This window comes from Macaca fascicularis, chromosome 7 (genome assembly GCF_037993035.2).
Source record: "Macaca fascicularis isolate 582-1 chromosome 7, T2T-MFA8v1.1".
In the NCBI taxonomy this organism is placed as follows: Eukaryota; Metazoa; Chordata; class Mammalia; order Primates; family Cercopithecidae; genus Macaca; species Macaca fascicularis.
In genome coordinates, this window is record NC_088381.1 from 173,787,527 (window position 1) to 173,813,257 (window position 25,731).

Consider the following 25,731-nt stretch of genomic DNA (forward strand, 5'->3'; position numbering starts at 1 on the left):
GCCCGGGAATGCCCGCTGGGGGCTTGGGAGGGGACTCCCCTGGCTTTTCTGGAGCTGGGTCTGGGCTGTGAACGTTCTGCTCCTGCAGGGCTCAGGCGTATATGTGGCTGTGAGTGTGCACATGTGTCCGTGTGCCCCGTACAGAGCAGTGTGGTTAAGGGGAGGTGCCCCTTTCTGGATGCGTCAGTGGGGACATCCTGAGGCCCACCTACTAGGGTGGTGGGGCCCTCCTGGAGCTTGTCCTCCCAGGGGGGCCCTGGAGTCCAGCCCCTCACTCCCTCGCTGCTCCTCCCGCTACCTGCCTCTTTCTCGGCCAGCCTGCTCTTCTCACACTCTCTATTCCCTCCCAGCTGCAGCCAGAGGCAGCTCTCTCAGGGACAAACGGCCATGCCGCTGCCCACTCAGAACTCTCCGGGGCATGTGCGTCTCTCAGAACCCACCCTGGGCGGTGCCTGCCTCGGCAGACCTAAGATTTCACACCAGCGAGGCCTCCTGCACCACACACTCTCACACTCACAACTCACACTCACACCAGGGTGGAAAGGCTCACGGGGGTGCCAGGGCCCCCCAAGGCTCAGGGCAGGGGTGTTCTTCCCTCTCCGTGTCCTGGCCCTTTCCCACGTGCTGAGACCCTGAGGATGGACAGAGGCGCCGGATGGAAGCGTGGGGCTGCTTGGGGGAGCATGGAGTTTATTCAGGGGTGGGGACAGGCGGGCGGCTCAGTAGCAGGTGCCGTCCACTTCCGCCATGACCACAGACACATTGACGTGGGTGGGTTTACCCGCCAGGCGGTCGATGGTCTTCTGTGTGAAGGCCAGCGGCAGGGCCTCGTGGCCCACCATGCAGGAGAAGGTGTCCCCCTTCTTCCAGTCCTCGGCTGCCACGCGCAGTATGCTGGTCACGGCGAAGGTGGTGGTGCCCTGGCTGGGCTCCTTCCGGGATTCCCAAGTCAGGTACTTGTCACGGGGCAGCTGCTCTGTTCCCTTCAGCCAGCGAACCAGCACATCCTCGGGGCTGAAGCCGCGTGCCAGGCACGTCAGCGTCACCAGCTCGTTCAGGGCCAGCTCCTCCGACGGCGGCGGCAGCAGGTGGACCTCGGGCCGGAACGTGTTTCCTGGAGGTAGAGAGCCAGGTCAGGGGCTGGGCAGGGGATGAGAGAGCCTCTACCGCTCTGGTGGGCACCCCGGGCTGTGTCCTGGCCCCCTCAGCCTGCCTCAGTTTCCCTCTGCACTTGGCATGAGCACCCAAGCCCAGGACCGGGAGGGAGGAGGCAGGCCAGGAATATGCTTTGCAAACCAGAGTCCCGAGCAGGGTCTGGACCCACCGGATTTTGAGATGGTGGCAGTTAGTTGGGTCTTCAACTCAGGGTGATTAGCAGTGCAGGTGAAGGTCACCCTATTGTTCCATGGCTCAGCACAGCCGGGCAGGACACTGGACACACTGTAGCAGCCACAGGGGTCACGCTTAGGTGACTGTTGGACAGCATTCTTCCCACTTGAGGGCGTCCAGGCGAAGGTGGCACCCGAGGGATCTCTCAGGCCGGTCAGTGTGCACGTGAGGTTCGCCTCGGAACCTAGGAGCAGGTCCTCGAGGGCTGGTCGGCGCAGCGACAGTCGGGGTTCATCACATAAGCAAGAGTTGGGTGGGGGAACTGCAGTGGAGAGATGGCCTCAGCTGGTCAGCACGCCCTTCCCCGTGCCCCCGCCTTGCCCCTCCTGGCCTGTCTACCACCACCTCCTGGGGCTCGGCCCACAGTCCACTCTGGTGTGAGTGAAGGGGCGGCTCCCTGTGGGGAACACGGGTCCAGGCGCAGTGTCAGGGCAGGCTGGGGTGGCCCCGCCCCACTCCCCAGCCTGCCCTCTAACCGCAGGGCACAGCCACATCCTGGCTGGGATTTGTGTAGTGCTCCACGTGGCATGTCACGGACTCTGTGGCTGGGCACTGTGTGGCCGGCAGGGTCAGCTGGCTGCTCGTGGTGTACAGGCCCCCGGAGGCGTCCTGGCTGGGCGGGAAGTTTATGACGGTCACGCCCTCTCCGCTTTTGCTCCAGGTCACGTTGAGTGGCTCCTGGGGGAAGAAGCCCTGGACCAGGCAGGCGACGACCACATTCTCATCTGACTGGGTGCCACGGAGGCTCAGCGGGAAGACCTTGGGGCTGGTCGGGGATGCTGGAACACAGAATGCGCTGTGAGGACGCGGCCCTCATGCTGGGTCCCCAGGAGGACAGGCTGTGCCTGCCTCTCCTCTACACTGGAGGAACCCAGCACAGAGAGGCCCGGTGACGGCCCCAAGGTCACACAGCTCCTGCACCACAGGCCTGCATTTGGACCTGGCTGTCTGATCCCAGCGACACGGTTTCTGAACATGCTCCTCAGATAGGGCCTCTGACCCAGGCTGTCCCAGACACAAGTTGTATTAAACAGGGCTCTGCTATGGAGTGGCCGAGTCCCCTGAGCTCCCTGACTGCAGCTCCTGCTCTGGGTGGGGGACATATCTTGCTCTCTCCCCTGAAGCTAGAGAGGATCTTGGCGGGGGCTCTGAGGAGTTAGCCTGGGCTCTGAGTGCTGTGTGCTTGGGGTAGGGGTGGGACGGCTTGGCTGTGACCCCACCTCCCTGTCCCCAGTCAGGGTCTCAGTCCAACACCCACCACTCCACGAGCCCCACCCCAGGCCCAAACAAGCCACAGTGGACCCCTGTGGCCTATGAGGTCTCAGGACCAGAGGCCAACAGGCTAAGCCATGTCCCCGCCAGGCCCTCCAGGGCAGGGCCTGCTACACCGGGGAGCTCTGGGCCGAGCCCATTCCAAATTTCCTTCAGGCAATGGGCAAGAGGAAAGACAGAATCATGGTGCAACAGAGCCGCATGGCCCTCAGAACCCTAAGAACACACCTGGGCTCAGGGCTCTGCAGGTGGAGTCACACTCAACCCACAGCCTCCTTCCCACATTAGCAGCCACCTCAGCCCATCCAGCCCAGCCCAGGCCAGTCCAGCTCAGTCCAGTCCAGTCCAGCCCAAGTCAGCCTAGCTCAGCTCAGCCCAGCTCAACCCAGGTCAGCCCAGCTCAACCCAGGTCAGCCTAGCCCAGGACAGCCTAGCTCAGTACAGCCTAGCTCAGTACAGCTCAGCTCAGCTCAGCTCAGCCCAGCCCAGCCCAGTCTAACCCAGTCCAGCCCAACCCAGCTCAGCTGAGCTCAGCCAAACCCAGCTCAGCTCAACCCAGCTCAGCTCAGCCCAGCTCAGTCCAGCCCAGTCTAGCTCACCCCAGCCTGGTTCCAGGTCAACCCAACCCAGCTCAGCCCAGCCCAGCTCAGCTCAGCTTAGCCCAGCCCAGCTCAGTCCACCTAAGCTCACCCAGCTCAGCCCAGTCCAGCTCAGCTCAGCTCAGCTCAGCCCAGCCCAGCCCAGCCCAGCTCAGCCCAGTCTAGCTCAGCCCAACCCAGCTCAGCACAGTCCAGGTCAGTCTAGCTTAGCCCAGCCCGGCCCAGTCCAGCTTAGCTCAGCTCAGACCGACTCAGCCCAGCTCAGCTCAGCCCAGCCCAGCCCAGCCCAGCCCAGCCCAGCTCAGCCCAGCCCAGCCCCACCGGGTCCAGCTCAACCCAGCCCAAGCTTAGCCCAGCCCAGCCCAGCTTAGCCTAGCCCAGCTGAACCTGGCTCAGCCCAGGTCAACCCAACCCAGCTCAGCTCAGTCTAGCTCAGCCCAGCCCAGCTCAGCCCAGTGTAGCTCAGCTTAGCCTAGCTCAGCTCAGGTCAGCCCAGTCCAGCTCAGTCCACCTAAGCTCACCCAGCCCAGCCCAGCCCAGCCCAGCTCAGCCCAGCCCAGCTTAGCCTAGCCCAGCTGAACCCAGCTCAACCCAGGTCAACCCAAACCAACCCAGCTCTGCTAAGTCTAGCTCAGCCCAGCCCAGCTCAGCCCAGTTCAGTCCAATCCTGCCCAGTTCAGCTCAGCCCAGTTCAGTCCAATCCAGCCCAGTTCAGCTCAGCCCAACCCAGCTCAGTCCAGCCCAGCCCAGCTTAGCCTAGCCCAGCTGAACCCAGCTCAGCCCAGGTCAACCCAACCCAGTTCAGCTCAGCCTGGGTCAACTCAACCCAGCCCAGCTCAGCCCAGTCTAGCTCAGCCCAGCCCAGCTCAGCACAGTCCAGGTCAGTCTAGCTCAGCTCAGCCTAGCCCAGCCCAGCCCAGCCTATCTCAGTCCAGCCTAGTCCAGCCCAGTCCAGCCCAGCCCAGCCCAGCCCCGCCGGGTCCAGCTCAACTCAGCACAGCTCAGCTCAGCCCAGCCAAGCCCAGCCCAGCCCAACTCAGCTCAGCCCAACCCAACCCAGCTCAGCTCAGCCCAGCCCAGCTTAGCCTAGCCCAGTCCAGCCCAGCCCAACTCAGCCTACCCCAGCGCACCCCAGCCCAGCTCAGCTCAGCCCAACCCAGCCCAAGCTCAGCCCAGCCCAGCTTAGCCTAGCCGAACTGAACCCAGCTCAACCCAGATCAACCCAACCCAACCCAGCTCAGTCCAGCCCAGTTCGGCCCAGTGTAGCTCAGCTTAGCCTAGCTCAGCCCAGCCCAGCTCAGCCCAGCCCAGCCCATCCCAGCTCAGCCCAGCCCAGCCCATCCCAGCTCAGCCCAGCCCAGCCCAGCCCAGCTCAGCCCAGCCCAGCCCAGCTCAGCCTAGCCCAGTCCAGCCCAGCGTAGCTCACCCCAGCCTGGTTCAGCTCAGCTCAGCTCAGCCCATCCCAGTCCAGCTCAGCTCAGCCCAGCCCAGCTCAACCCAGCTCAGTTCAGCCTAGCCCAGCCTAGCTTAGCCCAGCCTAGCTCACCCCAGCCTGGCTCAGCCCAGCCCAGCCTAGCTCAGCCCAGCCTAGCTCACCCCAGCCTGGCTCAGCCCAGCCCATCCCAGTCCAGCTCAGCTCAGCCCAGCCCAGCCCAGCTCAGCCCAGCCCAGCTCAGCCCAGCCCAGCTCAACCCAGCTCAGCTCAGCCCAGCCCAGCCTAGCTCAGCCCAGCCTGGTCCAGTTCAGCCTGGCTCAGCCCAGCCCAGCTCAGCTCAGCTCAGCCCAGCTCAGCTCAACTCAGCTCAGCTCAACTCAGCCCAGCTCAGCCCATCCCAGTCCAGCTCAGCTCAGCCCAGCCCAGCTCAGCCCAGCCTAGCTCAGCCCAGCCCAGCTCAACTCAGCTCAGCTCAGCTCAACTCAGCCCAGCTCAGCCCAGCTTAGTCCACCTAAGCTTACCGAGCTCAGCCCAGCCCAGCCCAGCCCAGCCCAGCCCAGCCCAGCCCAGCCCAGCTCAGCCCAGCTCAGCCCAGCCCAGTCCAGCTTAGCCCAGCCCAGCCCAGCTCAGCCCAGCCTAGCTCAGGCCAGATCAGCTCAGCCCAGCCTAGCTTAGCACAGCCCAGGTCAGCCTAGCTCAGCCCAGCCCAGCCCAGCCCAGCCCAGTCCAGCTCAGCTCAGCCTGACTCAGCCCAGCTCAGCTCAGCCCAGCCCAGCCCAGCCCAGTCCAGCCCAGTCCAGCCCAGCCCAACCCAGCCTGGTCCAGTCCAGCTCAGCCCAGCTCAGCCTCAGCCCAGCTCAGCCTCAGCCCAGCCTAGCTCAGCCCAGCCCAGCCCAGTCCAGCCCAGCCCAGCCCAGCCCAGCCCAGCTCAGCCCAGCCCAGTCCAGCTCAGCCCCAGCCCAGCCTCAGCCCAGTCCAGCTCAGCCCAGCCTCAGCTCAGCTCAGCTCAGCCTCAGCCCAGCTTAGCTCAGCCCAGCCTCAGCTCAGCTCAGCCTAGCCCAGCTCAGCACAGTTCAGCTCAGCCCCGTCCAACCCAGCCTAGCTCAGCCCAGGGCAGCCCAGGGCAGCCCACATGGACGTGTATCAACTGGCTCCAGGTCATCTTCTCCTCTGCCCTCTGGCTCTGCTCAGCCTAGGCCTCAGCTCAGCCATGAAAGCTGTTCACCTTGTATCCCAGGAAGGGCTGGGTCATCCCAGTTTAGGCCTGGCCAGCCTGGCTTAGCCCCAGTGCCCAGATCCTTCCTGCCCGGTTAGGAAGTCCTGTCCTGTGGTTCCAGAGTCTCTGTGGTGGCCTCTTTTGTCCTTCCCTCTTATCTTGGTGCCTGTTATCCACCTTTTGCTTCCAGAAGGGGCCAGGACCAGCCTGGCTGGACTCTTCAATGTGCAGAGGAGGAGATGCAGGCCTGGAGACCTCCAAGACCTACCTGGTCAGGCTGTTGGAGGACCCACCGGGCTGAGTGGGTGGCCTCCGGTGTGCAGGCCGTCATGGCAGGTGCACCCTCACAGGCGTGTGGCGAAGAGGGGCTGCTGTGGGGAGGGTGCCCAGGCCCGGCCCAGGCCCTGCCCTGATGGCCGTCTGTCCTTAGCAGATCCCTGCTCCGCCGCTCTGCCTGTGTCCACAGATGTGGCTGGATGCTGAGGGGCTGGAGGGGAGAGCCTGCATGCCTGTATGTCTGGCCTACAGATGGGGTCACTCGCCCACTTCCTGCCCCAGCAGACACGGCCGTGCGGCTCCACGTCATGTCTGGTCTGTGGTCTGGCTGTGGTGGGGCCAGGTGTGTATGGCCAGGGCTCTGTGACCCCACCGGCCATGGAGCTTCACGGCTCCACATGGCTCCACAGGGCAGGGTGGGGGCCACAATTCAGGGAAACAGGAACAGACACGGTTGGAGGCTCAGAGACCCTGAGACAGAGATGGCAAGGGGAGACACAGGGCCAGAGAGGGTCCCCCACCGCCCGCAGGGGAAGGGCGCCTGTGAGTGGACCCCCAGTGAGGGGCCTTGGGGCCCCAGGGCGGGCATCTAGCTGGGGAGAGTGAGTCTTGTGCTGCTGGGTTGGAGCCACTCCGGCCTGGCCTCCCTCAGCCTGCCCCACGGGCCACGGGGGGTCCCAGACTGCAGCCCAGGGTGGGGGCATGGGGGGCACCCCGTCTCCTAGCTGCAGCCCTGCAGGTCAGGTTGGCCAAGGTGCCTGCTCTACCCTGTCCAGCGCTGCCCAGGTGGCACTCCTACTGTGGATCACTGGGGAGCTGGCCGTGGCGTTGGAGAGATCCCGCCAGTGACACTGGTCCTGGAGTCAGGGGAGGCCAGCTCTTTCTGGGGGCTCGGGTGGCACTGGCAACGGGAGGCCAGGGGCGCTTCACAGAGGAGCTGCTGCTGCGGAGTCCTGGAAAGTGTGGGTGTGAATGGAAGATGCCCTGGCCATGGGGCCGGGCCGCCCCGTCGGAGGCTATCCGGTGAAATCCAGGGAGTGTCAGTGAGGCCGGATCAGGGCAGGTGGGGGGCAGAGGAGGAGGGAGGTAGCCTGGGGCTGCCCCAGGGTCCTGGGAAGACACATCCTGGCGGTTCAAGGAAGCTCTGGAGCTTTTATTATGAACCTTGGGATGCCCCAGCCCTCGCCAGCGGGATGTGGCTGCTGTGACTTAGTCATTTCTGGCTGCAATAACAAAAATACCATAGACTGGTGGGTTCATTGGCAACATTCATTTCTCACAGTTCTTGAAGCTGGAAGATCAACGTCAGGATGGCAGCAGGGTCAAGTTCCAGTAAGGGCCGCTTCCTGGTTCACAGACCCCCGTCTTTTCGCTGCGTCCTCGGGTGGCAGAAAGAGGGCAGGGCTGCTGTCTGCGGTCCCTTTTCTTTAGGGTCTCTAGTGAGATTAGGGAACGAATCACATTTTTGAGGGTTCCCCCCTCAGGCTCTAACCACCTCCCCAAGGCCCCAGCGCTGCATGCTCTCACTCTGGGATTAGGGCTGTCACACGAGTTTTGGGCAGACACAGATGCTCAGTCCATAGCACCACCGCTGTCTGCCCCATCCCTGTGTCTCCTCGTCTGTCTCCAGCTAGGACACTTGTCCTTGAACCTAGCCCCCTTGATAATCCAGGGTGCCCTCACCTCGAAATCCTTGATAATCCAGGGTGCCCTCACCTCGAAATCCTTGATAATCCAGGGTGCCCTCACCTCGAAATCCTTACCTTGATGGGATCTGCAAAGGCCCTTTTGACAAATAATGCCGCACTCAATGGCCCCAGGGGCTAGGATGTGGCTCTATCTTTTGGGGGCCATGGTTGTACCCACTGGTGGGTTAATAGGGGAATAAAGAGGGGGATGGAGGAACCCGGAGACGGCATCCTCTTGCTTCCAGGAGGCCAGGCCATGTGGAAGGCAGGGGCGCTGTTCTGAGCCTGGGTGTGAATCCAGGCCTCTGCCCTCCCCACGGGCCCCGTCTGTCTCCTCTACGTGGGTGCTCATCTCGCCTTCCTCTCAGGCCTTTGAGGGGGAGTTTTCTGTGTGAGGATATCTGCCACACAGTGGGGCAGCAAGCTGGCTCCTTGTTGCCCTTGCTGTGGGGCCACGGGGGTCTTGTGATCTAGAGTGAGGGCAGAGAAAGGAGTCACTAAGCCCTGCCCACCAGAGGGGCTCCCGGTCCAGGGGACCTTGGCTGCGGAGGGCCGGTCTGCTGTAGGAGACACGGGTTTTCGAGACCCTGGGCTGGTGATGGGGTGGACTGAGGGCCTGGCTTCCTGAGACTGTGTGAGTGTGGGTGTGAGCACGCCTGAGCATGTCAGTGTGTGTTTGTGAGTGCATGATTGGTGTGTGAGTGCAAATGTGTAGGAGAGGTTGAGTCTGTGTGTGTGAACCTGTGTGTGTTTTTGCATGTGTGAGTGTGTGCCTGTGTGTGTGTGTGTGAATGAGGGAGTGTGTGGGGAGAGCTGGGCAGCGGCTGTGGCCTTGGCCATGTCCTGCGACGCCCCCTCTGGTGGTGTTTGGACCCAGTCGGCCTCAGCACTGCCCACTTTGGAGTTTTCTACCCCATAGGAAGCCGTCGCTCCTCACCTTCTCCCCTGTGCCCAGCTGCTCTGAGGTCCCAGTGGAGGACAGGGCGGGGGACCCAGGTACTGCTGTCAGACTGTGGCAGGCTTGCTTCATTCCGTTTTGCGCCAGACTCCATGTGATGTGGGTCTCCTGGCACAGAGCGAGGCTCTCCCTGTGGGGCCATCACTGTGAGAGAATTCTTCTGCATTGGGGCATTTTGCCAACTTGCTCTAAAAAGTGGTCTTAGCAATTCATGTGCCCTCAGTCAGGGCCAAGAAGCACCTCCACCCCCTTCATCCCCTCCTCCTTACTTTCACTTTTCTAATGTTAAAATGGGTTCTTTGTATTATCAGCCACTGGGTTTTTCCTTTCCATGAAGAACCTATTGCTCACCTTTCTTCTTATTGATCCCTGAGTGCTCTTTGTATATGAGGGAACCCTGCCCTTTGTCATGCCTATTATGTATTCTCTCCCATTTTTAGGATATTGTGGACACAGTGTGAGCAGGCCTCTCCAGCCAGGGAAGCTGCATGTTTATCCTGAGGCCAGGTATGGGTCATGCCCACATGTGACCCTGATGGTTCTGGGGCCCTAGCCTGCTCCTGTGTCATCTCTCAGTTCTTCAGGAGGTCCAGGCTGGTGGGCGGCTGTGGGATGGGGAGTCAACTTTGTCTGTGCTCAGTGGGTGGTGGATCAGGGCGTGTGGCCAGTGGTCCTGGGGGCCGCCACCAGCCTCCACCTTGGTGACTGTGCAGCCACATTCTTGGGGCCTCCTGTGCTGACCACAGCATGGGCCCCTCTTCTGGTTTTGTCCACAAAGGGGTTGATGTTGATTGTTGCTTTGACTTTAACTGAGAAGAGGCATGATTCTGGGCTGGAGACCAGCAGACCAGGCATGACAGGGCCGAGCTGGGGAGTCTCTGGGGTGCTGAGGGGTGATTGATGGGAACCACTGCTTGGACACTTTGGCTCTCAGGACCCCAGAATGGCCCCTGCCCTTCCTTCCCCTCTGGCTCCTCCTTCACATCCTCAGGGGTCCTGCCTCCCACCAGCCACTCCAGGGCCACAGACACCTCCCAAAGAGCACTCTGGAGACGTGGGATTTGTGAAAAGGAACTTTACTAGGAAACCCAGAGGGAAAGAAATAGGACTGCTGAAGCCAGAGGCTGGACGAGGTCACAGGGATGAGGTCAGCAGCGCTGTCCCTGCAGGAAACCCCTCCTCTGGCTGTGGGAGCCCCTCTACCCACTCCAGGGGCCGAAGTCCCCAGCAGTCCTGTGGCCTGGCCTCAGAGGGCTTCCCTGTTCCTTCACGCTGCAGGGATGGGGGCTGTGGATGGATGGAGGGGTGGGTGAAGGGAAAGAGGGTGGGTGAGGCCTGGGGGACGGGGATGCCAGGCACTTGGACCTCAGGGGTAGAAGGGTCAGAGCAAGGCTGGGGAGTGAGGCCGTGGGCTGGCGTTGGGCTGGACACAGACTCAGAGTGAGGCCGTGGGCTGGTGTTGGGCTGGACGCAGACTCAGCTGTGTCCTGGGCTGGGTGCTGGGCCCTCCTTGGCTTTTGGTGATTGTACAGTGAGAATGGGAGTGACCCTGAGACCCAGGGGCCTGGGATGAGCTCAGAATGGCTAGCAGCCACCCCCTCCTCGATGACTCCATTGAAGAGACGGACACTGTTTTGGGGTGGGGGCTGCGACTGGTGGTTCTGTCCGAACCTTTAACCTTGTGGCTGAGCGGGCCCCTGTGGGCTCAGATTCACTGGCCATCAGCCCACAGTAGTGACCTTGCACCCCCTTTTCTGGTCTGCTTCCCTTTTCCCACCCAGGGCAGGGCACAGCCCGAGGGAGGCTCAGGTGCCGGCAGAGAAGCAGCTAGGCCTGGTGGAGCGCGAGTGGCCCGCGGCCTAGGCGTGGGGCTGGAGGATGTTGGTGTAGTCGAGGGAGGTCTGGGGCCTCCCCTGCCGCGTGGCTGAGAGGAACCGCTGCACCTGAGGGGAGGGCGTGGGTCGGGGCGCTCTGCTGGCTCTGCCCAGCCCCCTGCCCTGGCCTGGCCCCTGGAGGTGGGTGCCCACCATGAGGAGTGTGATGGCAGCGCTGTAGCTCACACTGAGCAGGAAGAGTGTGGCGAAGATGCAGAGGCCAGTCCACGTCCACAGCGCCTCACTCTCGGCCTCCTCCACGCACACGTCCAGCTCTGGGAGACCTGGCCAGTCAGCCCTCCCGGCTCCACAGTGGCAGCGGTGGTCAGGCACAGAGCCCCTTGCTGCTCTCGGCAGCCCTTGCTGCTGTTCGGAGTGGCAGAGTACCCTATCCGGGGCCCTCTGGGACTGCGCAGAGCCGCCAGCCAACCCTGAGGGTGGGGACCCAGGTCCCGAGTCAGTCAACAGCCCAGGACCAGGCTGACCACTCCTGATCTCTCGTCTGTGGGACCCACTCTGGCCCCATTTTCCCTCTGTTCCTTATGGCTTCTCTGGTTACCTCTACTCCACCTCTCTCTAGACCCCACCCCTCCCCAGAGAAGGACCCAGCCCCTTGGCACAGGTGTGGCCCCCTCACTCAGGGCTCTCGGAAGGATGCATGAGCTCTGCAGCCTGGCTCCCAAGACCTGGGACTCACTGCGTGGGTGCTCTAAGGGGCTGTCCTGGTGTAGACTATGAGCCCAGGCCTGTGGGAGTCCAGAACGGCCTCCTGGCCCGACCCTGGCCCGGCCCCGCCTACCAGCCTGGTCCCTCTGGCTCCTCTTGCCCTGGGTCCCCTCCACTCCCTTCCCCAATGCCCTGAGTTGCCTGCTGGTCACGGGCCACCAGCAGGCGCAGGTCCAGCCTCGGCCCCTCACACCTCTTTCTGCTGCTCCCGGCCCGGAGCTGGGTGCAGGTGGGCCGGGATGTGAGAGTGAAGCTGAGTGTGTGGCTGTGATGGTGTGCAGGGACTATCTTCAGACATGGAGGGGCTTTGTGCTCACGGGGTGCCCGGCGCCTGTGTTTGTGTGGATTTGGTGGGTGCTGTGCACTTGGTATGCATGACCACAGGGAGCGTTTGGATCGGGGGTGTCAGATGCACCCGTGGGTTTGAGGCCTGGGAGGGGCATGTAGCCTGCTCTGGGATTCTGGTGTGGGTGAGAGGGGGAGTGGGATGGAGCCCAGGTCCTGGGGTGCATCCATCCTGTGTTTGACAGGGTGACAGGGAGGGTTGGACTGGAGGACACCATGTGAGGGCCTCTCCATTTCTGTCTGGGATCCAGCAGCCCAGGCATGATTCGGAGGAAGTGCTTGGGAGTAGCCTGGCTGGAGGCAGCATGGGAGGCAGAGTGTGCACCACATGTGACCATGTGTGGGGTGCCTTTGGCATCCTGGTGGTGGTACAGGGCGCTGTGGAGTCGCTATGGGGCCTGGTACATGCGCAACTGTGCCTTGAGTGGGCGTAACTGGGTGTGTGAGGCTGGCAGTTCCCTGGGGGCCGACTCAGGATGGACCGAGGGGCAGGGGAGGGGCAGTAGGAGAGGGGGCCTGGGTGCTGACCTGGGCCTGGTGTGCCCACAGGGCAGGGTGGCGGAGGCTGTGGGGTGTGAGTGGGCTCGGACCCACTGGCCCCTGTGCTGGGGCCAGGGCTCTGCAAGGCGGGACAGGGCAGAGAGGCGAACCGCAGTGGCACAGACTCGGGGGAGGGCTGTCTGGGGTCCTGTGTGCCTGTGTGGGGGTTTCACTTAGGGCTGTTTTTCCACCTGGAGGGGCCTGTGTGCCCATCTACACCTAGGGGTTCAGGGGCTCCTGTCCAGGGGGGTAGAAGCCAAGTCCCCAAGAGAGAGGGCTGTGGGGGCTAGGCTCCCTTGCCCCCTTCCCTGAGGACCTCTCCTGGGTCTTTGGACTCCTTGGAGGGGGAGAATCCAGAGTAGGGGCAGAGAGGGCCCAGGGTATCTATGATGAGTCCCTGCAGATACACTGTTTGACAAATACCCCCGACATGAAGACAGATGGATGAAATGGTGCCTCAGCCCTGCCCACCTCCTCCCACCACCTCTCCTGGGGGGACTCAGCCCTGCCCACCTCTTCCCACTGCCCCTCCTGGGGGGCCCATTCCTGTGCCAAGATCCCCTGCCCACAGCCCTGCCCGCTGCCAAGAATGGGTGTACCCAGGGCTCTCAGCAGGCACGGTTTATTGGGGGTGGCTTCCTGGAGTGGTTGCAACAGTGGACAGGCCAGCCCTCCCCACTGCACAGCTGGATGGAGCCCTGAGAGGGAGGGAGGCAGGAGTGCATCATTTACCGGGATTTACAGACACCGCTTGCTGGACGATCCATGAGGGGCTCGCTGCCTCATGGACTGCACGGCAGATGAACTCGTCTTTCTGCTCCCATTCGGCCTTGGTCACCTCCAGGCGGCTGAAGACGAAGAAGCCGGAGCCCTTGGTCTTGCGGGGCTGCGTCACGCTGTGCCGGGCGTCCGGGAGCTGCACGTCGCTGTGCAGCCACTGCACCGATATGTCCTCAGGCATGAAGTTCTGGATCAGGCAGGCGAGGGTGCGCTTGTCCCGGCTCTCTAGCTTCTCTGGCGTTGCAAACACATAGACTTCCGGGGCAGCACGCGGGCCTGTGGCCAGACGTGGGGTCAAGCCCAGGCTCCGCTCGCTCGCTCCCTCCATCCTCCCCCACGACCCTGGCCTGCCTGTGGCTCACCGCTGGTCTTGGTCATGGACCGCACGAGGGCCCTGGGGAGGTGGGGGTGGGTCACCCTGCACTGGTAGGTCTCCCCCTCGATCCAGTCTTGGGTGACCACCGGCAGGATGGACGTAACGGTTAACGTGCCATTGCGCTGCTTCTTCCCCGTTGCGGGGATGTGGGGCACAGGCTTCCCACTGGCCCGGGACCAGGTCAGGTTCACGGTCTCCTTGCTGGGTGCCAGGTCCACCACCAGACAGGTGATCGTGGGCGACTTGCTGATGAACAGGTCAAACGGGCTGGGCCGGCTTAGGTAGGCACTCACCCCTCTCGGGTTGGAATCTGTGGTACACCGGAGGACTGTGTGAGGCCCGCCCGCCACCTTCTCTGGCCTCTGTGTTGGCCACCAGGGCAGGTGGGAACGTACCTGCACACTTCTTGGTGCTGTCGTTATAGGTGGTACCTTGATAGGTGACCTGGCAGGTGTAAGTGCGGTCCGACAGCCAGTGCTTCTGGGCGAGGGTGAACTCACTTTGTGTGGAGGCCAGCTCACCCTCCTGCGTGGCAGGAGGGGTGGGCGAGTTCACTTTCATGACCTGCCCGTTCTCCAGCCAGGTGACATTGATGGCCCCTGGGGTGTACCCGGAGATGAGGCACAGGAGCTGGATGGTCGGGGGAAAGTGCCCGTCGTCATCGCAGGATGACTGTAAGATCTTCACGGTAGGTGGGGTGAAGTTCCTGGAGCAGACTGGGGGAGAGCTGATGGTCATGAGGGTTGTTGGCCTCCCTGAGCTCTGTGCGCCCTCCCTCTTGCCCCCACGTTCCTGGCCCGGGTCCCCAAGCATGCTGGGTGTTCCCACCCACCCCCTCACCCCCTGCCCGCTCTGCCAGCCCTCAGCCTGGCACTCCTGGGAACTGTGGTCTCTGAGCTTGGCCCTCTCTTACCGCCAAAGGTTTTGTTGACCTCTTTGTCTGCGGACGATGGAGTGTGCACCACATGGCAGGTGAACGTCTCCTTGGCCCACGCACCCGAGACGGTCAGCAAGCTGATGGTGGCATAGTGACCGGAGGGCGTGAAGGTGGTGGCTGGTAAGGTCATAGTGCTCCTGTTGAGGGAACCTGCGTCCCAGGTCACCATCACCGGCTCCGGGAAGTAGCCCGTGGCCAGGCAGCCCAGGGTCACGGAGGTGGCATTGGAGGCAATGTGTTTGCAGCAGGGGATCAAGGGGAAGACGAAGGGGCTCTGTATGGAGGCTGTGAAGACAGAACCTAGTCAGTGCCAGCCTCGGGCCAGGGCCCATCAGGCCTGGGGGTCTGGATGGAGGAGCTAGGGACCCCGTGGCAGCCCAGGGATCCAGATGGCCAGGGTCATTCTGGGCCTTTATCCCTACAAGCCCCTGGCCCAGGGCACCTCCCAGGGCCGCCGTTCCCCCACCAGAAGCTGTTGCTCAGCCACTATCCTCAGGATGGGCTCAGGAAGGGGGTGCCTCCAGGATGACCCCAGCGTCCCCATCAAGGCCGCTGCAGCGTGGGCACTCAGAAGCAGAGGCACTGGGCCATGCCCCTAGGCTGAAGCCCGGGGACCCCATGGGACATGGAACACCAGAGCCCTCCCCCTTCACACTCTCTCTGGGCTCATGGTGGATGGTCTGCCTGCCCTCCAACCGACTCCCATCCCCCGAGGCTGTGGTCTCAGCTCCTCGGGCTCTCGAGTGCCGAGCCCCCATCTCCCCATCACGGCAGCCCTCCCCTGACCTGCCAGGCGCCCCTGGTGCTCTGCCTACCCTTGACCTCTAGGGGAGGGCGGGAAGACCTGCCCTGATGCCCCGGGCAGTCCCTCCCACAACAGAACCCTGGCCCAGACATTGTGGTCTGCACAGCGTGGCCCTTCGCCCCTGGCCCAGAGCCCCAAGTCGCCAGCCCATCCTGCCCCTGGAGCCCAGTTTAGCTTGGTCTTGAAGTCTGCTCTGGGCACCCTGAAAATCACAGTATCCAGTCCCACTCTGCCCACCGGGACAGCCAAGTTCAGCTGAGACTGGCCCACTGCAGGAGGCACCCTCTGGAGTGCACTCTAGACCAACCTGGCTCAGCCTGGCCCAGGTCAGCCCAGGACCTCCCCTTGCAGGCAGCAAACTCTTATTTCAGTCCAGCCAGCTCAACCATTTTGCTTCTGTCTCAGCTCCTCTTAGTCAGCCAGGTGAGAATGGTCAGTCCAGCTCAATTTAGCCCAGTCCAGTTTAGCTCAGCAAAGCTGGACTTAAAATAGCCACCTTACCCCAACTTCACACAGATGAATACAGTCCAGACCAGCTTAGTCAGCTAAGTCTAGCCTAGCTAGTTAAATCCAGTTATGACCAGCTCAACTAATCCTACTCAGCTCAGCCCAGCCCAGCCGAACTCCGTTTAGCTCAGGCCAGGCCAGCCCAGCTGAATACAGTTCAGTCCAGCTCAGCCCAGTCCAGCACAGCCCAGTTTAGTTGAGCTCAGCCTGGCCCAGCCCAGCTCATATTAGCCCATCTCAGCTGAAACCAGTTTGGCCCAGCCTAGCCCATCCCAACTCAGTTTAGCCTAGCTCAGCTCAGCCCAGCTTACCCAGTCCAGCCCAGCAGCCCAATTCAGCCCAGCCCACCTAGGTTCAGCTCTGCTCAGTTCAGCCCAGCCAAGATCAGCTTATCCCAGCAGAACCCAGTTTAGATCACCCCAGCCCAATTCAGTTCAATAATCTAAGCCCAACTCACTCCAGCTTCTCTTGCCCTGTCCATCTCAGGTCACTCACCCAGCCTAGCCCTCCCCAGTTCAACCCAATTTAGCTCAACCCAGCTTAGTCAGCCCAATCAGCTAAGCTTGGCTCAGGTCTGTCCAGCTCAGCCCAGCTCCATCCACCTCAGCCCAGTTGGCCTGGCCCAGACAAACCCTGTTTAGGCCAGGCCAGCCCAGTCCATGTGAACTCAGCTGAACCCAGCTCAGGTCAGCCCAGTTAAGTTAACCTCAACCTGACCCAGCCCAGCCCATATTAGCACATCTCAGCTGAACTCAGTTTAGCCCAGCCCAACCTAGGCCAGCTGAACCCAGGTTAGGTTAGCTTAGCCTAGCCTAGCCCAGCCCAGCCTAGCCCAGCTCACCCCAGTCCAACCTAGCTCAGTCCGCTCAGGCTAGCCTAGTTCAGCCCAGCCCAGCCCAGTTCAATTCTGGTCAGTTCAGCCCACCCCAGCCCAACTGAACCCAGGTTAGCACAGCTCGGCTCAGTTCAGTTCACCTTAGCCTGGCCCAGCCCATATGAGCCCAGCTGAACCCAGTTTAGCACAGCTCAGCTCACTTTAGTTCATCTTAGTTGGGCCCAGCCCATGTGAGCCCAGCTGAACCTTGGTTAGCCCAGCCCAGCCCACTCAGGGCTAGCTTGGTTCAGTCCAGTTCCCTTTGGCACAGTTCAGTTCAGCCCAGCTCAGATCAGCTCATCCCAGCTAAACCCTGTTTAGCTCAACTCAGTTCAGCAATCTAAGCCCAGCTCAGTCCAGCTTCTAACCCTGTTCATCTCACAGGTCCCTCACCCAGCCTAGCCCTCCCCAGCTCAACTCAATTCAGCTCAACCCAGCTTAGCCCAACTAGCTAAGCTTGGCTTAGGACAGTCCAGCTCAGCCCAGGTCTTCCAGTCACAGCTCAAGCCAGGCCAGCTCAGCTCCATCTACCTCAGCCCAGTTGGCCCGGCCCAGCCAAATCCAATTTAGGCCAGGCCAGCCCAGCCCATGTGAACTCTGTTGATCCCAGCTCAGCTCATCCCAGTTCAGTTAACCTCAACCTGACCCAGCCCAGCCCATATGAGCACATCTCAGCTGAACCCAGTGTAGCCCAGCCCAGCCCAACCTAGGCCAGCTGAACCCAGGTTAGGTTAGCCCAGCCCAGCCCGCCCCAGTCCAACCTAGCTCAGCCCGCTTGGGCTAGCTTAGTTCAGCCCGGCTGAAACCAGTTTAGCACATCTCAGCTCAGTTCAGTTCACTTTTGCCTGGCCCAGCCCATATGAGCCCAGCTGAACCTAGGTTAGTCCAGCCCAGCCCACTCAGGGCTAGCCTATTTCAGCCCAGCCCCAATCAGCTCATCCCAGCAGAACCCAGTTTAGATCACCGTATCCCAATTCAGTTCAATAATCTAAGCCCAGCTCACTCCAGCTTCTACCCCGTCCATCTCAGGTCGCTCACTCAGCCTAGCTTTCCCCAGCTCAACCCAATTTGGCTCAACCCAGCTTAGCCCAACCAGCTAAGCTTGGCTCAGGTCTGTCCAGCTCAGCCCAGGTCTTCCAGTCACAGCTCAGGCCCAGCCAGGCCAGCTCAGCTCCGCTCCGCTCCATCCACCTCAGCCCAGTTGGCCTGGCCCAGCCAAACCCAGTTTAGACCAGGCCAGCCCAGCCCATGTGAACTCAATTGAGCCCAGCCCAGGTCAGCCTAGTTCAGTTAACCTCAACCTGACCCAGCCCAGCCCATGTTAGCACATCTCAGGTGAACCCAGTTTAGCCCAGCCCAGCCCAATCTAGGCCAGCCGAACCCAGGTTAGGTTGGGTTAGGTTAGCCTAGCCTAGCCCAGCCCAGCTCAGCTCAGCTCAGTTCACCCCAGTCCAACCTAGCTCAGCCCGCTCAGGCTAGCCTAGCTCAGCCCAGCTCAGCCCATCCAGGTCCACTTCTGGTCAGTTCAGCACAGCCCAGCTGAACCCAGTTTGGCGCAGCTCAGCTCAGTTCAGTTCACCTTAGCCTGGCCCAGCCCATATGAGCCTAGCTGAACCTAGGTTAGCCCAGCCCAGACCACTCAGGGCTAGCCTGGTTCAGTCCAGTTCACTTTGGCTCAGTTCAGTTCAGCCCAGCTCAGATCAGCTCATCCCAGCTAAACCCAGTTTAGCTCACCCCACCTCAACTCACTTCAGCAATCTAAGCCCAGCTGAGTCCAGCTTCTAACCCTGTCCATCTCAGATCCCTCACTCAGCCTAGCCCTCCACAGGTCAACCCAATTTAGCTTAGCTCAGCTTAGCCTAACCAGCTGAGCTTGGCTCAGGTCTGTCCAGCTCAACCCAGCTCAGCTCAGCCCTTCCAATCACAGCTTAGTCCAGTTCAGCTTGACTCAGCCCAGCTGAACCCAGTTTAGTCTAACCCAACACAGTTCAGCTGAACCCAATTGAGCCCAGCCCAGCTTAGTCCACTCAGGCGAGCCTAGTTTAGCCCAGTTCACTTTGGCACAGTTCAGCCCAGCCCAGCTCATCCCAGCTGAACTCACTTAGATCACCCCAGCCCAATTTAGTTCAATAATTTAAGCCCTGCTCACTCCGGCTTTTAACCCTGTCCATCATCAGGTCTCTCATCCAGCCTAGCCCTCCTCAGCTCAATCCAATTTAGCTCAGTCCAACTTAGCCTAACCAGCTAAGCTTGGCTCAGGTCTATTCAGCTCAGCTCAGCTCAGCCCGGCTCAGTGCAGCCCTGCTAAGCCCAGGCCAGGTCAGGTAAGCTCAACAGGGTAATACTCTAGCTTGGTGTCATTCAGTCCAGATAGTCTACGAACACCCCTTTTATCCTAAGTAGAGAACTGTAGCTTGTCCCTACTCCTGTGTCGGCCCAGCTTATTTCAACCAAGTCCTGCCGAGTCCAGGTCAGCCTAATTTAGCTTAACCCAATCCTGGACCACTCAGTGCAGGCCACCTCAGCTCAGCCTGATTTTGCCCTGCCCCCCAGATAAGTCCAGCTCAGCCCAGCTCAGTCCACCTTAGGGCTTAGAATAACCCAGCTCAAACCTGGCTCAACTGAGGGTAGATCATTTCACTCTACCCAGTCCACTCACTCAACTCAGCTAAACCCACCTGGCCCAGGCCAGCCCCGATCGCCCTGGCTCAGTACAGCTCAGCTTGGCCAGCCTATCCTCTAAAGGGACAGGGTAGCCCTCTCAGCCCACCCAGCTTGCCTCAGCTCAGTATGTTCTGCCTGTCTAGTCCACTCAGCCAAGCCCCGTTCAGTCCATCCAGCTCAGACTTGCCCAGATCTGCCAGTTGTGCAGTGCAGCTCAGGACGGATCCCTGCTGCCGCCTACCCACCCTCCCTCCCGGCTCTGGGTTAGCTATCCCTGTCCTGGGGGTGGCAGTCTGCACCCAGCCTAGCCTTGCCCAGTGTGGGGCCTCTGACCTTTTTAGTCTTGGGCCCAGCTCTGTCCCAGCCAAGATTCCCAGCCCCTTGCCTTCTCCAGGTCGGTGTTAGGCTGTTTCTAGCTTTCCTGTGTCCCCATGCAGGGAAGGGGTGCCTAGAGTCCATGCAGTGACCAAGAAGCTTGGTTTATGCTGTGAGGGTGGCCCAGGAGTCCCCTCCCTGTCAGGGGCCCAGGCAGCTTCTCCCTCACTGCTGCCTGGGCCAGCCCCTCGATTGGGGTTCCCTGTGGCCTGGGATACCTGAAGTGCCGGGTCCTCCATTTGGTGCCTGTGGCTGGTATGGCCCATCCGGCTCCCTGTCGCGTTCCTGGATAGCTCCCAGATGATCAGTAACCATGGTGGTTATTTTTATGCCAGGCAATGGAGCCTGGGTAGGGGGAGCTCTGCCTCAGTGCTTTCAGCTAAAAATGGGGTGGGAACCCCCGGAGGCCCGGGCCGCCCTGGAAATTCCCTTTTCTCTCTGTTCTTGGGAAGTCGATTGAGCAACAGTGGGGGCTCAGGTGAGGCTCATTTACTACGGACGCACACCGAGTGCTGGGGGAGGTTCTCTGCCCTCTCAGCCTCCACCCTGGGGCTCCTGCCCGGCTCCCAGACTGTCACTCTTGATGCATGCCTGGGCTTGGTGGTGCCGGTCAGCAAACTCAGGGTCCCGCTGCCTGGGAAAGGGAGAGGGTACTGGGCAATGCCACCTCTGCTCCCACAAAAGCCTTGTGAAGAAAGGATGGGGGCTCTTTTGTGCAGGAGAATGAGGCGCACTAAGGTGAACTCAAGGGCTGCGTGTCCAAGGTGTGCATGCAGGGCTTCCTGATGGCCACAGCCCTTGTCCCCATGACCCGCTTGGAGCTGGCACCCTGCACGGTGGCCTCACCTTGTACTCACTCCCAGGTCACCGTCCTGCAGCCGGGGGTCCCCAGCTGGGCTGCTCCTCAAGGCAAGCACACGAAGGCGGGGGCCTGGCCACGGGCTGGCAGGGAGCTGGGCGGAGGTGGCTGGTGGCTCTGCAAGGTCCCTGCAGCTGCTGGAGGCTGGGGATGCCATGCCCCATCTATGCCGTGGATGGGTGTGGGCACATGAAGGCTGGGCTCGGACTCAGTGGTCTTCCTGGAGGCGCCCATGGCATTTGTCCCTGGTTGCAGCCCTGAGCGAGATGATTTCCTTCACACCGTTGGCCTGCCTGTCCCCCGGAGGCCAGCATGCGTGGAGTGGCCACCGGGGAGGGGTGGGGTGTATAGAACCTTTGGGGAGGGAGACACTGGGACCCTGTCCCCAGGACCCCGGGTTCCCAGGGCTGGTGGTCCTGTGGAGGGAGAGGGGCTGTCAGGCCTGGCACCCTCAGAGGGATGTTCAGCACGTGTGGAAGACCCTGGAAGGGCTGTTGGCTGCCAGAGCCCTGGAGGGCTATGATGTGAGGCTCAGGGAATCCAGGCTGGGTGTGAGTGTCCTGTTCCCAGGCTGTCCAAGGCCCCCATGCCCTGCTCGTGGCCCTGGGGAAAGGTGCCGTGTGGGAGGGTGAGGAGGAAACGCTGAGTTCCCTGGAAGGACCCATGATTCTGAGAAACCACAGCAGGGGTGGCGAGCCTCCTGCCCCCTCCGGCCCCAGTGAGGCTGTGTGCACTGTGTGGGTGTGGCTGGGGCTCCACTTGCCCCCCCATCTACCTGCTAATTTTCCCCAGGCTGTGGGCATTTGGGGCAGGGGCCTCAGTGAGACCCTCCTGGCCTGCTCTCTCCCAGTTCTAGCCAATGCCCCAAGCTGTGCTAGGCTGCAAGGGCTGGGCAGAGTGGGTCCCCAGGAAGGAGGATGGCATCCCAGCTGGGGCTCCATCTCTGGCCCCTGCCAGCCTTGAGATCCCCAGGTTCTCTGTGTCTCCCTCTTGGGGCCCACCAGGCCTGCTCAGCTCCGAGCCCCATGTCCGTTCTCACCCTGCTCTGCTTTTCCTTGGGGCAGTGGCCCTGCCCTGGCCTCCAGAAATTGCCTTTGCCCCCACCCCTTCCTGTGTGAGGGGCCGGCCTGTTCCTCTCCTGCCCAGCATGTGCCCACCTAGGCCCAACAGGCACAGTGCCCCAGCCCCTCCTGCCCTCTTCTGGCCTTCATGCCCAGCCAGTGGCCTGGGCCTTTGCCAAGGCCTTGGTCTGTGTCCAGCTGCCGCTCCTGTGGCCCCACAGTGCTGCGCCTTCCCCTCAGTGACGGGGCTAGACTTTGACTAGAGTGGGCTGTGTCTCAGCTGTACACTGTGTGTGTGTGTGTGCTGGGGTGTGTGTGTGTGTGCTGGGGTGTGTGCGCTGGGGTGTGTGTGCAGGTATGCTTGTCGGGGCAGGGGGAGAGTCTGCCCTCCTGCCCCAGGCCTGGAATGGCCCTACCAGGGTGGGTGGGGGCAGCGTGTGTGAGGACAGTGCAGACATCTGTGTGTGTCTGGTGGGGGCGGGAGGACATGGTGTGGCATGAGTCTCGGGTTCCCCATCTCCATCCAGCTGCTTCCGGATGGCCGCACTCCTCAGGGTGCAGAGCAGCCTGGGGGGTCAGGAGGCTGTCAGGACACTGGAGTCAAGCATTGGCAGGGATGGGGTTGGGCTGGACAGGCAGCGTGGCCAGGGGGCTTTGAGCCAGGGCAGTGAACCACCCCTCAATTATTTTAAGTTTTGAAAGTCATATTTATTCAAGTGTAGTTTATATGCAGTATAATACATCCTGTTACATGTGAGTTTCAACAAATGCAGAGTCATGCAACCACCACTGTAATGCAGATAAACAGTTGTAGGAAGATGTAGAATCTCTCCGAAAATTCCACCAGCCCCTTTGCAAACAACGCCTTCCTGATCACTAGGAATCCATTGATCTGCTTTCTGTCAGAATACGCTGACTTCATCATCCAAATGATCTATTATGGAAAATGTTATAAGCATACAAAACACACAAAACCGTTTTAAAAAGTGAGATATTTTAAAAGTTTTCTTTAGCATACAAACAAAATGAAGGTACCTTCCCATTTTACTACAGACGTGCAGATATTTTTCTTGGTGCATAGAGATAAGGCAGAATTAGAATAAACATGTTCTAAAACTGACCTCCGGAAGAACTAGTCTTAGTCATTTCTTTGGCGTATGTGAATCAAGATTAGGGTTTGGTCTTTGGTGTCCGCACCGTGTCAAGGATCAGATAGAAAATACAAATGGAGGGGCCCCTTTCTGAGGCCAGGCCCCACTGTCAGGGCATGTGTGGTGACCGGGGGCCAACACCAGCTGAGGCTAACGGGCTGCTCTGAGGAGGGCAAGTTTGCAGCTGCCTCTTGGACCCTTTGTTCAGGACCAGGACATGTGTGGCTGGGCAGCAGCCTTCAGACCCCCGCAGGCTGGTGCCCGGTGCCCACAGCCCTCTGTGGGGTTGTCAGACCCCTGCACCCATGGTGGGGTGCTGGGCTCCAGAGTTCCCTGGGACCAGCTGACCTCTTGTCCTTGGTTTTGGCCCGAATGCAAGTCCCTTGTCTCCTCCGAGTAACTTCCTTTCCCCAGGGCTGTCCAGGCCCCACTGCCACCTGCTCCTTCCCAGGGCCTCCTGCAAGTCCCGATGCTGACACTTCTTTGTCCACCTAGTTTAAACTGTGGCCGCCGCCTCCAGCTCTGTGTCTGCCTCCCAGCGAGGGAGCCGTGGTTGACGATCTCATGAGTGTCTGCCCTTCTGAAGGGTACAGTGTGGAGTCTCGTCGGTCTCACTTAAATGCCTAAGCACCTCTTCAGAAACCAGGGAGTCATCCGGGTTTCTCCATCTTTTCTCTAATCATGTTTTCTAAAGTTTTTCGTGGCAATTTCCTGGCAATTTGCAAGACAGGATTTTTTGGTTGCCAACTTCTGATTAGCTTTAAACTTGCCATGATCTCCCAGGTCATCCCATCTATTGATGATGCTCATTACATTCTTCCTGATTTCCATGTGGTCAAATTCAATAGTTATTTACTCCAGGCTTGTATTTTGGAGGCTAGAGAACTCTGTTACCAGCTATATCTATGCTGTGGCTGCTGTAACAAAATATCACAAATGTGGCTTAAAACAAAATTTTTTTTTAGTTTTGGAAGTCAGGAGTCTGAGATCAAGTGTTGGAGATCAAGGTGTTGGTGGCTGTCTCTGAGTGCTCCAGGGGAGGACCCTCCATCTCTTCCAGCTTCCTGTGGTGAAATGGTTTGGATGCATGTGCCTCTAAATTTCATGTTGAGATGTGATGCCCAGTGTTGGAGGTGGGGCCTTGTGGGAGGTGATTAGATCACAGGGCTGGACCCCTCATAAATGGTTTAGCACCATCCCCCAGGTGATGAGTGAGTTCTCCCTCAGTTAGTCCATGCGGCAACTGGTTGTTTAAAAGTCTGGGACATGCCACTTCTCTTTTACTCCCTCTTGCCATGTGACATGCCTGCTCCCACTTCGCCTTCTGCCGTGATTGCAATCTCCCTGAGGCCTTGAAGCAGATGCCGGGGCCATGTTTCTGGAATGGCCTGCAGAACTGTGAGCTAATTAAACCTCCCTTCCTTCCTTCTCTTCTCCCTTCCCTGCCCTTCCCTTTTTGAGACAAGTTCTCACTATGTTGCCCAGGCTGGTCTCAAACTTCTGAGCTCAGGTGATCCTCCTGCTTTGGCCTCCCAAAATGCTGGGATTACAGGTATGAGCCACAGTGCCTGGCGCAAACCTCTTTTCTTTATAAATTACCAGCCTCACATATTTTTTTTTTTCTTCTAATAACACAAACTAACACAGAAAATTGGTATTGAGGAGTGGAACATTGCTATAAAGATTCCTGAAAATGTGGAAGCAGCTTTGGAATTAGGTAACAGGCAGAGAGGTTAGAAGAATTTGGAGGACTCAGAAGATAGGAAGATGAGGGAAAGTTTGGAATTTCTTGGAGACTGATTACATGGTTATCACCAAAATGCTGATAGACATATGGACTGCGAAAGCCAGGCCGATGAAATCTCGGATGGAAATGAGGAAGTTATTGGGAACTGGGGTAAGGGTCACCCTTGTTAAATCCTAAGAAACAACTTGGCTGCATTGTGTTCATGCCCTAGGGATCTGTGGAAGTTTGACCTTAAGAGTGATGACTTAGGGCATCTGGTGGAAGACATTTCTTTTTTCTTTTTTTTTCTTTTCTTTTTTTTTTTTTTTTTTGAGACGGAGTCTTGCTCTGTCGCCTGGGCTGGAGTGCAGTGGCCAGATCTCAGCTCACTGCAAGCTCCGCATCCTGGGTTTATGCCATTCTCCTGCCTCAGCCTCCTGAGTAGCTGGGACTACAGGTGCCCACCACCACGCCCGGCTAGTTTTTTGTATTTTTTGTAGTAGAGACGGGGTTTCACCGTGTTAGCCAGGATGGTCTCGATCTCCTGACCTTGTGATCCGCCCGTCTCGGCCTCCCAAAGTGCTGGGATTACAGGCGTGAGCCACCGTGCCTGGCCGGTGGAAGACGTTTCTAAGCAGACATTTCTAAGAGGTGACCTGGTTGCTTCTAACAGTCTATGATAAGATGTGGGAGCAAAGAAATAACTTAAAGTTGGAACTTATATTTAAAAGGTGTAAACGAAAAAATAAAATGCTAATCCAAGGGGATTCCAAAGAAACCTGAAAAACCAGTTCAGGCCATGACAGGAAGGGGAGGAGTTGGAGGTACCTCACTATAACCTCCCCCTTTTGGAGTTTAGGCTCAGCTGACCAGTATTAACATTAAAACAAGGAGCTTAAGACTGACAAAGCAGACTCCTTGTAGCAATAAGATATCAAATTCCAATCTCACTCTGGTATAGCATCACATGACAGGTGGCAGGCATGGAAGAACATTAAAGTATTTTATCCCAGAATCTATTTCTCTGACACATTTTGGAATGGCCCTGCAAAGCTGTCTCTTGTGGAGGAAATTTATATCCTGTAGAGAATCTTCTTCCCTTTTCAGATCTCTTCCTGATTCAGGAGATATTTATTTGAGTCTGGCACCTTTTAGGGTCTGATAAGAGACATTTACCATCTCTTCTCTCTGAAACCTGGAGGCTTCATCTACATAAGAAGAACCTTGGCTTCCACAACCCCCTTTATCTTAAGCTTTGCTTTTTGCTGACTTCAACTTTTTAGGTAACAACTTTTCCA

General features: G+C 59.6%; 3 gene segments (V, D, J or C); all 3 read right to left on the reverse strand.

Annotated features, from left to right (window-relative positions):
• Window positions 1–670: 670 nt before the first annotated feature.
• On the reverse strand, window positions 671–2,171 carry LOC102128706 (Ig alpha-1 chain C region-like). The segment is given in 3 exon segments: window positions 671–1,114; window positions 1,325–1,651; window positions 1,866–2,171. Coding segments are annotated over 3 exon segments (971 nt in total).
• A 7,771-nt stretch (window positions 2,172–9,942) lies between these two features.
• Window positions 9,943–11,731, reverse strand: LOC135971724 (immunoglobulin heavy constant epsilon-like). The segment is given in 2 exon segments: window positions 9,943–11,223; window positions 11,627–11,731. Coding segments are annotated over 2 exon segments (636 nt in total).
• Window positions 11,732–12,924: 1,193 nt separating this feature from the next.
• LOC102128307 (immunoglobulin heavy constant epsilon-like) lies at window positions 12,925–16,220 on the reverse strand. The segment is given in 5 exon segments: window positions 12,925–13,374; window positions 13,461–13,784; window positions 13,870–14,190; window positions 14,388–14,696; window positions 15,524–16,220. Coding segments are annotated over 4 exon segments (1,170 nt in total).
• Between the last annotated feature and the right edge of the window lie 9,511 nt (window positions 16,221–25,731).